The following is a 13053-nucleotide window of genomic DNA, read 5'->3' on the forward strand; positions in this document are numbered from 1 at the left end:
CGGTAAACCAGCATATGTCTCCGGTATGCTAAAAACATCATTTTAGCGTAGCCGGCCAGCCGTACGGCAAATATGGTAATGTGTTGCCATATGGCGGGTCTAAAACTCTCTAGTACTTCAAGGCAGTTGGCTTAACGCCCTCTACACAAAAAACTGCTTATATGTTCTTTTGTAGGAAGAAAAGCCAAGGTAGCAAAGTCAAACTTTATCTAGGAGCCACTACAGCTAGGCTACAGCGAACTCTAAAAATAAAATTCTTGGGAGTCATGAGTCACGATTACTTGAAGCTTATCTTGGAAGGCTGCCATTGACTCAGCGCTAAAAGCAGTTTCAAATGCCACCAACTACATTCGTTGAATAACAGGCTTCTCTTGGGGAAACTCTCCAGACTCCATGCTGACCTTATACTCATCCCTTGACTTGAGCCGATTACTTTTTGTAGCCTCTCCTTTCGCCAGTATAACTCACTACGAGAAACTCTATGCACTTCACCGCGGAAGGAACTGCGTGTATGCCTGGGCATGCCACCTGGAGCGAGAGTTGGTATACCGGGAAGCTAGAGCCACAACGGTGCACCTATACTTGCCTCGCAGCGCCTGCTGTAAAAGCTCCTGCGACACTGAAACAGCAGCTGGAAGACATCTTCTGCATCGTTTGCACATTTGTAAGAAATCGCGATTTGAGGCTGCATTCAACATGTAGTCGTACCTCGGATATGGAAGCCGCAGCACATGGCTGTACCTTATAGCCTCTGGCTAGCACCTTGGGAGAAGGCAGAACTCGACTGTGTGGACAATATTGAAGCGGGTAGACAACAATATTTCCCGCAACAATATATTCCACAATGATATCTGAATGGACCCTGACAGCTGCGGTCGCAGAGCTGTGCTGTATTTAGACAGGGCATATCCCAACTACTTGTGAATATACCGTATTTACTTGCGTAATTTTCACACTTTTTTCTTTAAATTATGGCTTCAGAAAGGGGGTCATAAATTACGCGAAGATTTTGCAAACACGTCCTAAAAAGCTTTACAAAAATCATAACCCGCAATATATACTGTATATTGGTCTATACATCTAGCCCCCAACTCGCACCCCTCGCTGGCCGAAAAAAAAATGTTGACTCCAAATACAAGACAGCTCTTCACGTCCCCCTCTGCCCTACATTATGTAGTTCCTAGCGGGATGGCATAACAGTGCATGTACAGCTCGAGGAATAAATGCGCAACGATACAATTGCAAAGCCAGCAGTCAGAGACACAACAGCACAGTACGTGCCCACCCCTTAGTACTGTATGCACCTCATCTGTCCTCCTAACCCGACTAAGCCATACGACATCCCATTTAATACCCTCTAGTTCCTCGAACAGCACTACTAGGCTAGCCTCATTGGATAAGGTTCTACCATTAAACATTGCCAGGTTCAGTTTCCAATGGCGACCTGTCTGGAGCCAGAGATCCTTAACACCCTTGCTGTGTCACAGGCCTGACCGCCGTCTTGGTCAGTTGTTCCGTAGCTACTGGGGATTGAGGGCCGAAGGTTAATTGGTTTGTTCATAGAATGTTGTGGACAAGTACTACACTAGGGTGGCCAAATCCTGCTCTGGTGAGGGAGTGCGTTGTCGGTTCTGGTCATAATTCCATCGACACATTTTTTTATTTGCTTTTTTTCTAAACCCGGTGGAGAATTGCACGGCACCTATATTCAAGCCCCAGTGCTCTTGGACGTGAAGCAGATGCTCTACCACTACACCATCGCTGCCACCTGTCATTGATAATGCCATCGCCGCTAAAAATGAAATGAAACTTCAGACTATGAGCTCACCCTGGCATCGTGCAGGATGTGGAGGTCCTTGTAAAGGTGCGTTGTAGCAACTACAGAATGGTAAGGTCTCGAATTAGCGTAGCCTTGAAGAGGAAACGGAACAAACTAGTGAAGTGGAAGCCCATTACGAGCTAGTGGTAAGAGGGAAAGTAGAGGAATTCAGAATATCGCTACAGATATTCAGTTTTAACTGCGGAAGATGACCTTAATATTCAAACAATTGACGATCATCTCATAGCTATCATGATGGAGTGCGTAATAGAAGTATACGCGGTAGGATAGTTCAAAGGATACTGGCAATCTATCTCAGGAGAAGAAAAACCTGATTAAGAAATGCCAAAGCATGAAAGCGTCCAACCCTGCTGAGAGAATAGAACTGGCAGAGCTATCAAAGTTAATAAATAAGCACAAGGTAGCCGACATAAGGAAGTTTAATATGGAGAGAATTGAGCATGCTCTAAAGAACGGAGGTAGCCTAAAAGCGGTGAAGAGAAAACTAGGCATAGGTAAAAACCAGATGTATGCATTAACAGACAAAGAGGGCAATGTCATTAGCAGTATGAATAAGATGTTAAAGTAGCTGAAGAGTTCTACACAAATCTATACAGCAGCCAATGTAATAAGAGCATTAATGACAGAAGCAGTAGCGCACAGCAATGAGACATTCCGCGAGTAACGAAAGAGAAAGTAAAGAAGCCTTAGGAGCAGTGCAAAGGGGGAAAGCAGCTGGTGAGGATCAGGTAACAAGCAGATATGTTGAAGGACAGAGGGGAGATTGCGCTACAAAAGCTAGTCGCCCTATATATGCAATGCCTTATGACCTCAAGCATACCAGGAGCTTAAAAGAATGCTAACATTATCTTAATTCATAAGAAAGGAAACGTCAAGGATATGAAAAATTACAGACCGATCAGCTCACTGTCACTTGCCTACAAGGTATTTACTAACATAATTCCTAATAGAGTCAGGACAACCTTAGACTTCAATCAGCCAAATATCAGGCAGGCTTTCGTAAAGGATACTCGACAATAGAATATATTCACACTATCAATCAAATAATAGAGAAATGTGCAGAATATAACCAACCTCTATATAGCTATAGCCTTCACTGATTACGAGAAAGCATTTGACTCCGTGGAAACTTCAGCAGTCATGCAGGCATTGTGGAACCAGGGTGTAGAAGATCCTTATGTGAAAATGCTGGCAGAGATCTATAACGACTGCACATCTGCCATAATCCTCGATAAAGTCAATAAAATTCCAATAAGGAAGGGTGATCGGCGCCACACTTTGACCAAGTGGAGGAGCGGTGGAGGTGTGGCAGCCACGTGACATGTCTTCTCTCATTCTCCCCTTTAAGGCGCGGTTCAGGTGTCCACCAAGATATGTGAGACAGATACTGTGCCATTTCCTTTCCTCTCTCTTCTTTTCATCTTTCACTCCCTCCTTTGTCCCTTCCCTTACGGCGCGGTTCGGGTGTCCCTCAAGATGCGACAGTTACTGCGCCATTTTCTTTTCTCAAAAACAAACCAAACAAATCAAGTGGCGCCGATTACCATGGCTTGACTAGGCCAGTAAAGCTTTTGCTTTAAAAGAGCCCTATCAGAAGGAAGGGTGTCAGGCAGGGAGACACGATCTAGCCAATGCTATTCACTACCTGCTTACAGGAGATGTTCCGAGGCCTGGACTGGGAACAGTTGGGGATAAGAGTTAATGGAGAATCTAAGCCACTGAGGAGATGAACCGCAAAGCATGATCAATGAGTTAGACAGAGCAGAATGATGGGTCTGAAAATTAACATGCAGAAAACTAAAGTAATCTTCAACAGTTTAGCAAGGGAACAGCCGTTCACAATTGGCAGTGAGGTGCTGGAAGTGGTAAGGGATTACGTCCACTAAAGGCAGATAGTGGCCACTGATCCAGATCATGAGAGAGAAATAACTAGAATAAGAATAGGGTGGAGCACATATGGCTGGTTCTCTCAGATCACAAAAATCAGTTTCCCAACATCCCTTAAGACAGAATTATACAAGAGCTGTATTTTACTGCTACTCACCTATGGGGCTGAAAAACTGAGGCTAACGAAAAGGGTTCAACTTGAAGACAACGCAGCGAGCTATGGAAAGGAAAATGATAGGTGTAACACTAAGAGACCAGTAGAGGGTAGAGTAGGTCAGGGAACAAATGTGGGTTGGCGACATCCTATTGGAAATCAAGAAGAAATGCGCTTGGGCAGGGTATGTAATGCAAAGGCGAGATAACCGCTGGTCCTTCAGGGCAACGGAGTGGATTCCAAGAGAAGGCAGGCGTAGCTGAGGGCGGCAGACTGTTAGGTGGGCGGATGAGATTAAGAAATTTGCGGGGATACGGTAGCCACAGCTGGAAAAGGACGGGGTTAATTGGAGAGACATGGTAGAGGCCTTTGCCCCGCAGTGGGCGTAGTGCAGCTCATGACGATGATAACTCTCTAGGAAATGGCCACAGTACGTGAGGCATCCTGGAGTTGGATTTGAAGAAAGCATTCTATAATGTCACGCACAAGGCAGTACTCTACAACCTCTCGCAACTACGCAGGGCGACACACCTACGAGGATTTTTTTGTTTGACAGGACTGCGGAGCTCATCATGGGGGAACTCAAGTCGGAACACGTACCACTGGGAATTAGGGGCACGCCGTAGGGGTTGGCGTTATCCCCGTTTATTCAACATAGCGCTGATCACGCTCTCTAGGAAGCTTGATGGCACAGAGGGTATTAGACACACCCTATACGCTGATGGGATCGAATGGGCAGATCGAGGTGGCCCTACAAGAGGCGGCTGACGTAGGTGCCCACGCCCATAGGGCAGGGCTGGGATGCTCCCCACAAAAGTAGGAAATGCTTGTCATCCATAATGGAAGGGCCTGCAAACCAAAGCTGAATAGGATACGGCTGGAAATCCAGGGAAACGAAATCCCGGAGGTAGACATGATACGGGTGTTTGGGATGTTTATACAATCTAGATACTGGACAGGTTGAGAACCTTGGTCCAGCAGACCATACAGCATTAAGCGCGTGACGACCTCAAGAAGGCCAAGAGTGAAAAGCTGAATTGCCTGATAAGGCAGGTGTACGCACAAGGAGGCTCTCGGCCTCCCCAGAAACACTTCCACCACAAGAATTCTGCCTCTCAGGGTCCATAACACCCTCGAAGACCTCCCTGAGGCACAACTCGCATCGCAAGAGCAGCGGCTCTGGCAGACTGAGGCGGGGCTCTGCATACTGCTTAGGCACAGCCAGACAATTTTACAGATAGGGAAGCGCGAACGCATTCGGGTCAAACCTCTCCCCAAGAACATGCAAGCGGATCGTCACGAAGGCTGGATAAGGGCCAGGGCGAAGAGGTTAAGCAAAAAGTACCAAGGGGATGGTAGTGTGGCCGTGCGGCAGAATACAGTCTTGCATGCAAAGACGCTTTCGCTGTGAGCTCGGTGAACATTGATCTCCCACAGGGTAGCGGCTACAGTGGTCACAGGACGAGTGGAAGATGCCGAAGAGGCCGCATAGCACTACGGATCGTTCAGAAAAGCAACACCTCCATTCCCAGTGATTCTAAAACGGCCCTTTGCAACTTCGCGAGGGGACGTATCTCCAACACTGCATATAAAATTCTTGGCATGATGCCAAACGACAGGAAGGAAGTGGATCTGGTATGGGTCCCGCCCCACACAGGCGTCCCAGGAAACGAGGCCACTCACAAATATGCTCGAGGTTTTTTCAGCAGAGCCGTTGAGGGGGTCTCGGACGCAGGGGCCCTGTGGACAGTGCCAGGCAACAGCATCTTTTAGCTGGCATCAACGCTGCCATTCGATGGGTTGCATCCCAAGTTGGTAATCTCGCCAGTTCGGTCCATACTTACAAGTTACAAGCCATCTCCGACACCGCCAAAGACCATAGACAGCACATAGCCCCTGTTCGCAGCCATTCTGAATCCCTCTCTCCCGGCCTCTAAATAGAGGAGCCTTGTCTATATAGTCATGGGAGGACGGGTGGCTTTTAAGACCTCCACGCTGTGCCGCTTACACACCGACCGCACACGCACGCCTGCTTGGCTACAAGGTAGGCCGCCTTCAGTCTCCGATTGGGACTCTGTGCGAAGCTGAAGCAGACCAAGGACACATGAAATAAAACAAATGTATGCTGCATCACCTAGGCCTGCCTTTACAAGATGCTCGGGAGATCCTTTTCTCTCGTGGGAATCGCAAGAAACGCACAGCAGTGCATAGGATTTTTCTAGACTTACCCAGTTCAGCCAGACTACTTGAAGTATTATGCACTGTCACTGTGGACTTCTGTAACTGTGGGGTCAGTGAAGTGTTTTTTCAATCTTTTTATTTTCTACTACCATCACGTGCTGGTTTTTTTTTCCCTTTTTTTTTCTTTTTCTCACCAAGCAGTGTGTGTGTGTTCATGCATTTTATTATACTTTTCTCTTCAGAAGCACCAAGGTTACCGACACATTGGTAAGTTAACTGTATTTTTTTTTTAACAAAATCAACAACCTACTACAGTGTCGATGGACTTCCACCGGGCAAAACGACCAAGGCTTTTTAGACATCGAACAAAGTTGCTGTGATTTACCAGGCAGATTTCTGCTGAATATGTTGACCTTCAGAAACCCGTTCATAGCTCATGCACGCATGCATCCAGATTCAGCTAGCAGGGCACTCTGTTGTGCATGGCGCCAGTTGTGGTTGCCGGCCTTGTTTCTCTAGTCTCCTCCCTCAACTATTTTTTTTTTGTTACCCACCCCGTCTCCTCTCTACCGCAGGTCTTCAAAATAAGGATCTGTGCTTCAATATTGCTACTTCGTTTCCTTGGTTAAACAGCTATGCTAGCTGACCGGCCATCATGAGATGCCATATGTCAACTTTATTTCAGGAAACCCCCTCCCTTCACTCCTTGTATGCGCCGAACTCCTCCCCCATTTTCGCTTGACATGGTCGTCCAAAATGCTCAAAACTCGAAAGTTCTGAATCTTTTTCAAAAATATACCATTTTCGCTTGACATGGTCGTCAAAAATGCTCAAAACTCGAAAGTTCTGAATCTTTTTCAAAAATATACAGAATAGATGCATATTGTTAGCTGGTTATGAATGTACACAACATCCTAATTCTAATCCACTTGAACTATAAACACAAATATGTTTAATTGATACTAGGAATGCAGTAGTGGATTACAAGTCACTATTTCTAAATCATGTGGTAGGAATGAGTGGCCAAGAACACTGAAAAAAAAAAATCTAGTTCCACTCTGTGGATTGAAAGTTAAACATCAGTAGAAAGGTGCAAACAACACGGTCAACAAAAAACTTTATTTTACTGTCTGTAAGTCTATAGTGCAGTACTCCACTACACAGAAGTACACAGGTGTAGCCAGGTTAGATGCTCAAGCCAGGTGAAAAATTTGCGATTTTGATTCAAAGACGACAATGAAAAACCTTTTCCTTCAGCTCCACTGCTGCTCATCATACTGATCTAATAATATTAATAGCATATGTGCAGATCCTAGTCAATCAAAAATGTCAAAAAGTGACAAATAAACACAACAAAGACCAAAGTGAGGCAGAACAAGGAATGTTTGCCTGCCATCTAAGAAAAAATGAAGTGAAAATTATATTCTACTTGTGCTCTGTCATTCAGGTAATAAATAATGCACAACATACCAAGTAATTTGTGCTGTTAGGATTACCTGTATTGTGCATGTGCCTAATACTTGGGGTACCAACAAAAGTGTGAAAAACTAGGTACTGAGTGAAACCGGATCCCGTGGGTGTGCAAAGAACATGTTCACACGCTGCCCTCGAAGTACATAACATAGTCAAGTTCACTCTTTGCTACTCCCACGACGTTTCTTGCCTGACGAAGTTCCTTTCTCCGCAACAGAACACGGCACAGTCTGCACAGCTGCCTTGAGGGAGGAAGATGCTTGCTGCAAGCTTGAACATTTCCCAGAAGTTACCGGTGAGCTGGGCCTGCTTATCGATTCACCACTAGCAGTACTTGTTGTGCATGAACTGCTTGGGACTTCATCATCAGACAACAGGAACTCGTCAACAGGTTGAAATGGTAAGTCCTCTTCAATGCCCAAGTCAAGCAGGCTTGGTGTGTACTGTACTACCTCATTACCTGCATTGAAAAAACAAGCGAGTCCCAAGGTGGAAGTGGCAATTTTTATCTTTGAAATGCATGCATAGCAAGCAGGCGGCAGATATCTTATGCCTGTTCTAATTGTGCAAGCCAAGGAATGGCTTTTGCAGAGCATCTGCTGACAGATGAACAATTATGAACAATTTGCTTAAGTTTTCAATTCAATTCAATTTATTTCTTTCCATAGAAAGAGGAGCTGAGGCAAAAGGCTGATTTGCCTGATGAAGGCCTCAGTACTCATACACGGTTGGCAATGCAGAAGCAAAAAGTAATACCCCTGTCACACGGGCATTTCGAAGGTCCTCGAATCGATAGTCTATCGACTCGAAGGCGATCGAGTGCTACTACACGGCCAGTTTGAAAGGCCATAGAGTCAATAGTCTATCGAGTCGACGGAGCAGCCCGGAACTCTATTGAGATTTCGAGGGCCTTCGAGCGTTGCCCAGGATTGCTAGCATTGCTTCGAATGACAACAAACATGGCGGCGCCCTTCAAAGCCGGACCCCTCGCTTCGGACTGAATTCTCGTCGTTGCTGCCTTTTTCTGTCTGTTCACTGGTCATAAATGGGGCACCGGTCTTTCGCTTCGTCTCAACTTGCCTACAAGAAAACGTATAAGTGATAAATTTGCTTTATTTTTTATTTAGAGTGACGATTCTGCCACTGCTAGGCCTAAGAGAGTCGGTTTGTTGACAGTAATGGTTCCCGTTTTGACAACCAGATGGCGCCACTAGAGGCTGAGTTTATTTTTGCGTCTATGCTAGCATACGCTGAACTAAATGTGGGAATGCGCCTGCGTTTAGCGTACGTAAGCGTGCATATGCTCGTGGTACGTAGACAGCATAAACTGATGCTCTTTTCTCACTGTATCTGTGTACGCCGCGAGCAGCGACGTGGTGCGCACAGTGAGAAGCAGCAGCGGCGCGACCGTTCCAACTCGCCCGGGCGTCAACAGATGAGAACAGGTCCTAGTTTTTGTGGTGGGTGAATCCGCTGCGCTTGCCGGATTTTTGAACAAGTGTGAACGCGCCTTATGACTGCAAAAAAGTGTATTTCAACATTTAGTTAAGTTTCGTCAATATATTTTTGTTATTTGCGCGAAACCTAATGTAGCGATTGTGGCGCCACACGAGCTTGGCGTAAGACGCGAGAACCATTTCTATGGCCAATGAGATTTGCCGTGTAGCAGGACCACAACTCCCTCGAGTTCGATGGCGATCGAAAATCTCGGAGGCCCTCGACTCGATCGCCATTGAAACTGGCCGTGTGACAGGGGTATAAAATATTTGAAAAAATCTTACTTGTATTACAAGTTAGGAAAAAAAAGAGGATGCATATGCAGGTTGTAACACAATAATGCACAAAAAAACAATTTGCAACACACATTTTTCTACATAAAGTTCACAGAGCAGGCAACACAACCAAGATTTACTGATCAGAATTTATAATCATCAAAGAAGTAAATGAAATGCATAATTTTGAAAAAAAGAAATATGAGAGTGTGCACGCTTTGCAGGCAATAAAAAAAATTCACAAAATTTTCTAATAAAATTCGACTTATGTTGCAGTGAAAAGGTAAGGCAGCACAGCAAGCGACCACAGATAGGGAGGATGAACAGCAACAGGTAATGTGCGAGATATCAATGGAAAGGACAAGCTGTGCCAGCCCTCGCCATTGCCAGGGAGCGTAAGCATGCCGCAGGCACACAGGCACACCAACACTTCGGAGGACGTCCCCAAATACAAAAATCCTAATCCCAAACAGGACGTCCTCACGACCTTTTGCATGCATCATGGCCAAATGTCCTCAAAAGGATGCTCTCAGTTTGTACGCTGCTGGACGATAAGAGGGTGAAAATTTCTAAAATGTCCAACAAACGTCCTCTTGCAGGACAATATTATGTCATTGCACTGAATCAAGCCCACTTTATCTCACACACAAGGCTCTCATTACGCAGAACTACAGGTTTCATTAAAATAAATCTGCGTGCAATAATGGCATAATAAAGAGAATAATTTCGTCTCAGGAAATGATATGTCTTCAGGATATATCTTTAAATCAACTGATGTTTAACCAGGACCTATCCACTGCATATTTCTGGTGGGGTTGGACTTTTATTTTCGGCCTGCAGTAGTTGTGCTTGTCTCAGCGACTTTGCCACTGAGGTGGCAAAACTGAAGTCCAGAGAGGGCTACAGCCGTCACTAAGAAAATGCTGCACAAACAACCCACGGGCAGTGAAAAAGGCAGTGATCAAACCTGTCAGTCGTGCTAAGCATAGGCAAACTTTTGCAAAATTAGTTCTCAGCAACGTCTCATTCAGTGCAAACAGCAGTGAAAGTGAATTACAAGGAAATTTTACGGTTAGCACAGTCAAGTATACCCAACCCAACCAAACCATAATACAGTGAAGTGACTTTTCCGATTGTGCAACTACCTAAATTCACACATTCTGTGCAAATCATGAGATGGAACAGACTGTCAAAGGCTTAACAAGGGTGTGGCTATACAGGGTGTTTCACCTAAGACTTTGTGCAATTTTAAGAAATAGGCTTTTTGAGTTAGAAGAGTGCTTTTTCCGGCATACGCTTCTTTTCCTGTGATGCAACATTATGCCTGGTTCTCAAGCCAACCTTACAAGCTACACACTCAACAGTTTTCTTAAGCTCACTGGTGCAACACTGTGCAAACAGTTCACTTTACTATAGACACTTTACAGCGCCACAGCATGGGCGCCGTCATATTTACCGTATATAAACGCATGTTACAGCTGTTGCAAGGGAAGCAGTTGGCAGTGTTGCTAATTATATCTTGTTGCTGCTTCTTATCCTAGAACACTATGCTTACAACGAGTATGCAGTAGACAAAAAAAAAAAAAAAGGTTATGGCCACTTACCTATAGTGTCTGATAAAAATCTGCTCTCAGTAGCGAAGTCCTGAAACAAAAAAACTCCTTTACCCCTTTTGTACAGTTTCAAAATCTTAACCACACTGAATTACAAAACATAATTCATGTTATGAATGGAAATCACGTCTGCAGAGCAATTTACACACATATATGTGCATGCACACACACAAATTCAGGAAAATGTTGAGCCTCTTACTTGTCACTAAACCAAACTTTACTAAGGCTAAAAACGCCAGTGAACTTCGGCTGCCCAACTACAGCATGACGGCAGCATGGAGTATTAATAGAACATCACCACAAAATGCTGCAAGCAGCTCACTTCACCATAGATGCTTTACAGTGTGACAGCATGGGTGCCGCCATATTTACTGTATAAACTAATATAAGGGCCTCAATTTTTATTTTTAAATTCGGATGTGAATTCTGAAGGTGAGGTTTATACACGAATAAAAAAAAAACGTATAACATATTTTTTTCTCAACTGTCTAATCCAAAATGGAATGCGGCCCATACACAGGTGCAACCTTTGCACAAGATTATATGGTAGTCACATGGCCTTTCCTCCAATGCCGGCATTCGGGCCCTCTCATTTCGACAACTACGAGCACACTTGGGCTCTGCTGCTAGGCGCTGTCCTGGCTCTTGCCGTGGATAACAAGCTGGCGGACGGCACAAAAAGCTTGTGCAATTGTGCATAGTTTGTGTTGGTGTTGAAAAATATTCGTAATAATAGGAGTAATTACTCATTAGTATCCACCCAAGCGCACCCATATGGCTACAAGGGAAAGCTATATAGCTTTTATAAAAACTTTGTACTAGCAGAAAAAAAGATCACCAGCAATTTAGCTCACTTCGGCTAAATTCGAATGAGATGTGCTAGCCATCCATGTCATTTGGCATTGGTAATGTCAGGTTGAAATGTTCTTCTAGTGCTAGCACACTGAACTAAAAGGTATTGATGGGGGTGGGTTAGTACACGAGAAGTTAGCCGCAGAGAAGCATAGCGATGAGGCAGGGACAAGTTCACGTTCCCCCCTCCAGTCCCCTCATACCAGGAGCTTTTGGCAGCCCCCAAAGGTGCCAGACTGAAACTGTCTCGAGACAAACAGTCGCCACCCACCCTCACGTCCCTCGTATCCTTCTTCGGCACCTGAAATTTTTGGACCACCAAAAAATGCATTCTGGAGCAGTTTGGAGCAGTTATAGAGCTCTCTTGGAGCACTTTTGAGCAGTAGAAACGGCACTTTGGAGCAGCTGTGCTCCATTTCTAGACATGGCTCGCCCATCAAGGTGTCAATTTTGAGCAGGTAATTATAATGCAAAAAAACTGAATTCCGGCTAACGTCTAGCTGCCTAAAGAGAATCTGTTGAATTGGGTACTTTGGAAGAAAAGCACTGTAAGCACATTTTTACTTTGCGAATGCTGCTGATAGCCACAATTCCAAGGCTTGCCCATTTATTTCCAGTGCAGGTGTTCTCATTAAAATGATACTTTAAGCCAGAATTCCAATGTGGCATGGACAGCAAATCACGTTCCAGCACAGAGAGCAGGGGGAATTTTTAAGCTTATTTGCGACGCGTTAGGATAAAAGCCCAATAAAATAAAAGCCAGCAGTTATGTTACCATATAAGGACAGACAAAGCGCGAAAAGACAGCCAAACACAAGAACCAGACATAGTAATCTTGTGTTTGTCTGTCCTTTGGCACAGTGTCCACCCTTATCATGAACAACCAACTGGCCCGGCTTCTGCAGAACCTGAAGACTGGAAAAGACCTAAAGATCAACCTCTTAGGCACTCTGTTTATGCTGAGTGAGTTGTGGAATGATGTCAGAAATGAAACTACACAGAATTGCTTCCGACATTCTGGTCTCTGCTTCCCCGGAGAAGATGCAGCAACTTCTTTGTCACGTGAGCTCAATAAAGTCGTCGCGGGTCTTGATATGTGGAACCAGTTGTCTGAATTTCCTGGTGCTATTTGTGATGGGGCAGCCATAAGTGACTGTCTCCACGGACGACGACGTTGAGATTGCTGGAGAACTTGCAGACGAAGACATCATTGTTGACGTCGTGAATAATCAGGACATGACTGATGCTAACTGTGACGAGGACTTCAGAGAACCGGTGCCC

General features: G+C 45.0%; 1 protein-coding gene across 3 annotated transcripts in view; it reads right to left on the bottom strand.

Moving 5' to 3' along the window:
• Positions 1-7162: 7162 nt before the first annotated feature.
• The window catches only part of LOC149351081 (uncharacterized), a 48496-nt gene continuing 42605 nt past the window's right edge, over positions 7163-13053 (bottom strand). For all 3 annotated transcript variants that reach the window (XM_089580304.1, XM_089580305.1, XM_089580303.1), the window contains 2 exons: positions 10912-10951; positions 7163-7995 (listed from right to left, as the gene is read on the bottom strand). In XM_089580304.1, the coding sequence (XP_089436430.1) occupies positions 7694-7995; positions 10912-10951 (342 nt within the window). In that variant the 3' untranslated portion in view covers positions 7163-7693. The remainder of the gene's footprint in view (positions 7996-10911; positions 10952-13053) is intronic.

This window comes from Amblyomma mixtum, chromosome 3 (assembly GCF_055824585.1).
Source record: "Amblyomma mixtum isolate Tamu chromosome 3, ASM5582458v1, whole genome shotgun sequence".
In the NCBI taxonomy this organism is placed as follows: Eukaryota; Metazoa; Arthropoda; class Arachnida; order Ixodida; family Ixodidae; genus Amblyomma; species Amblyomma mixtum.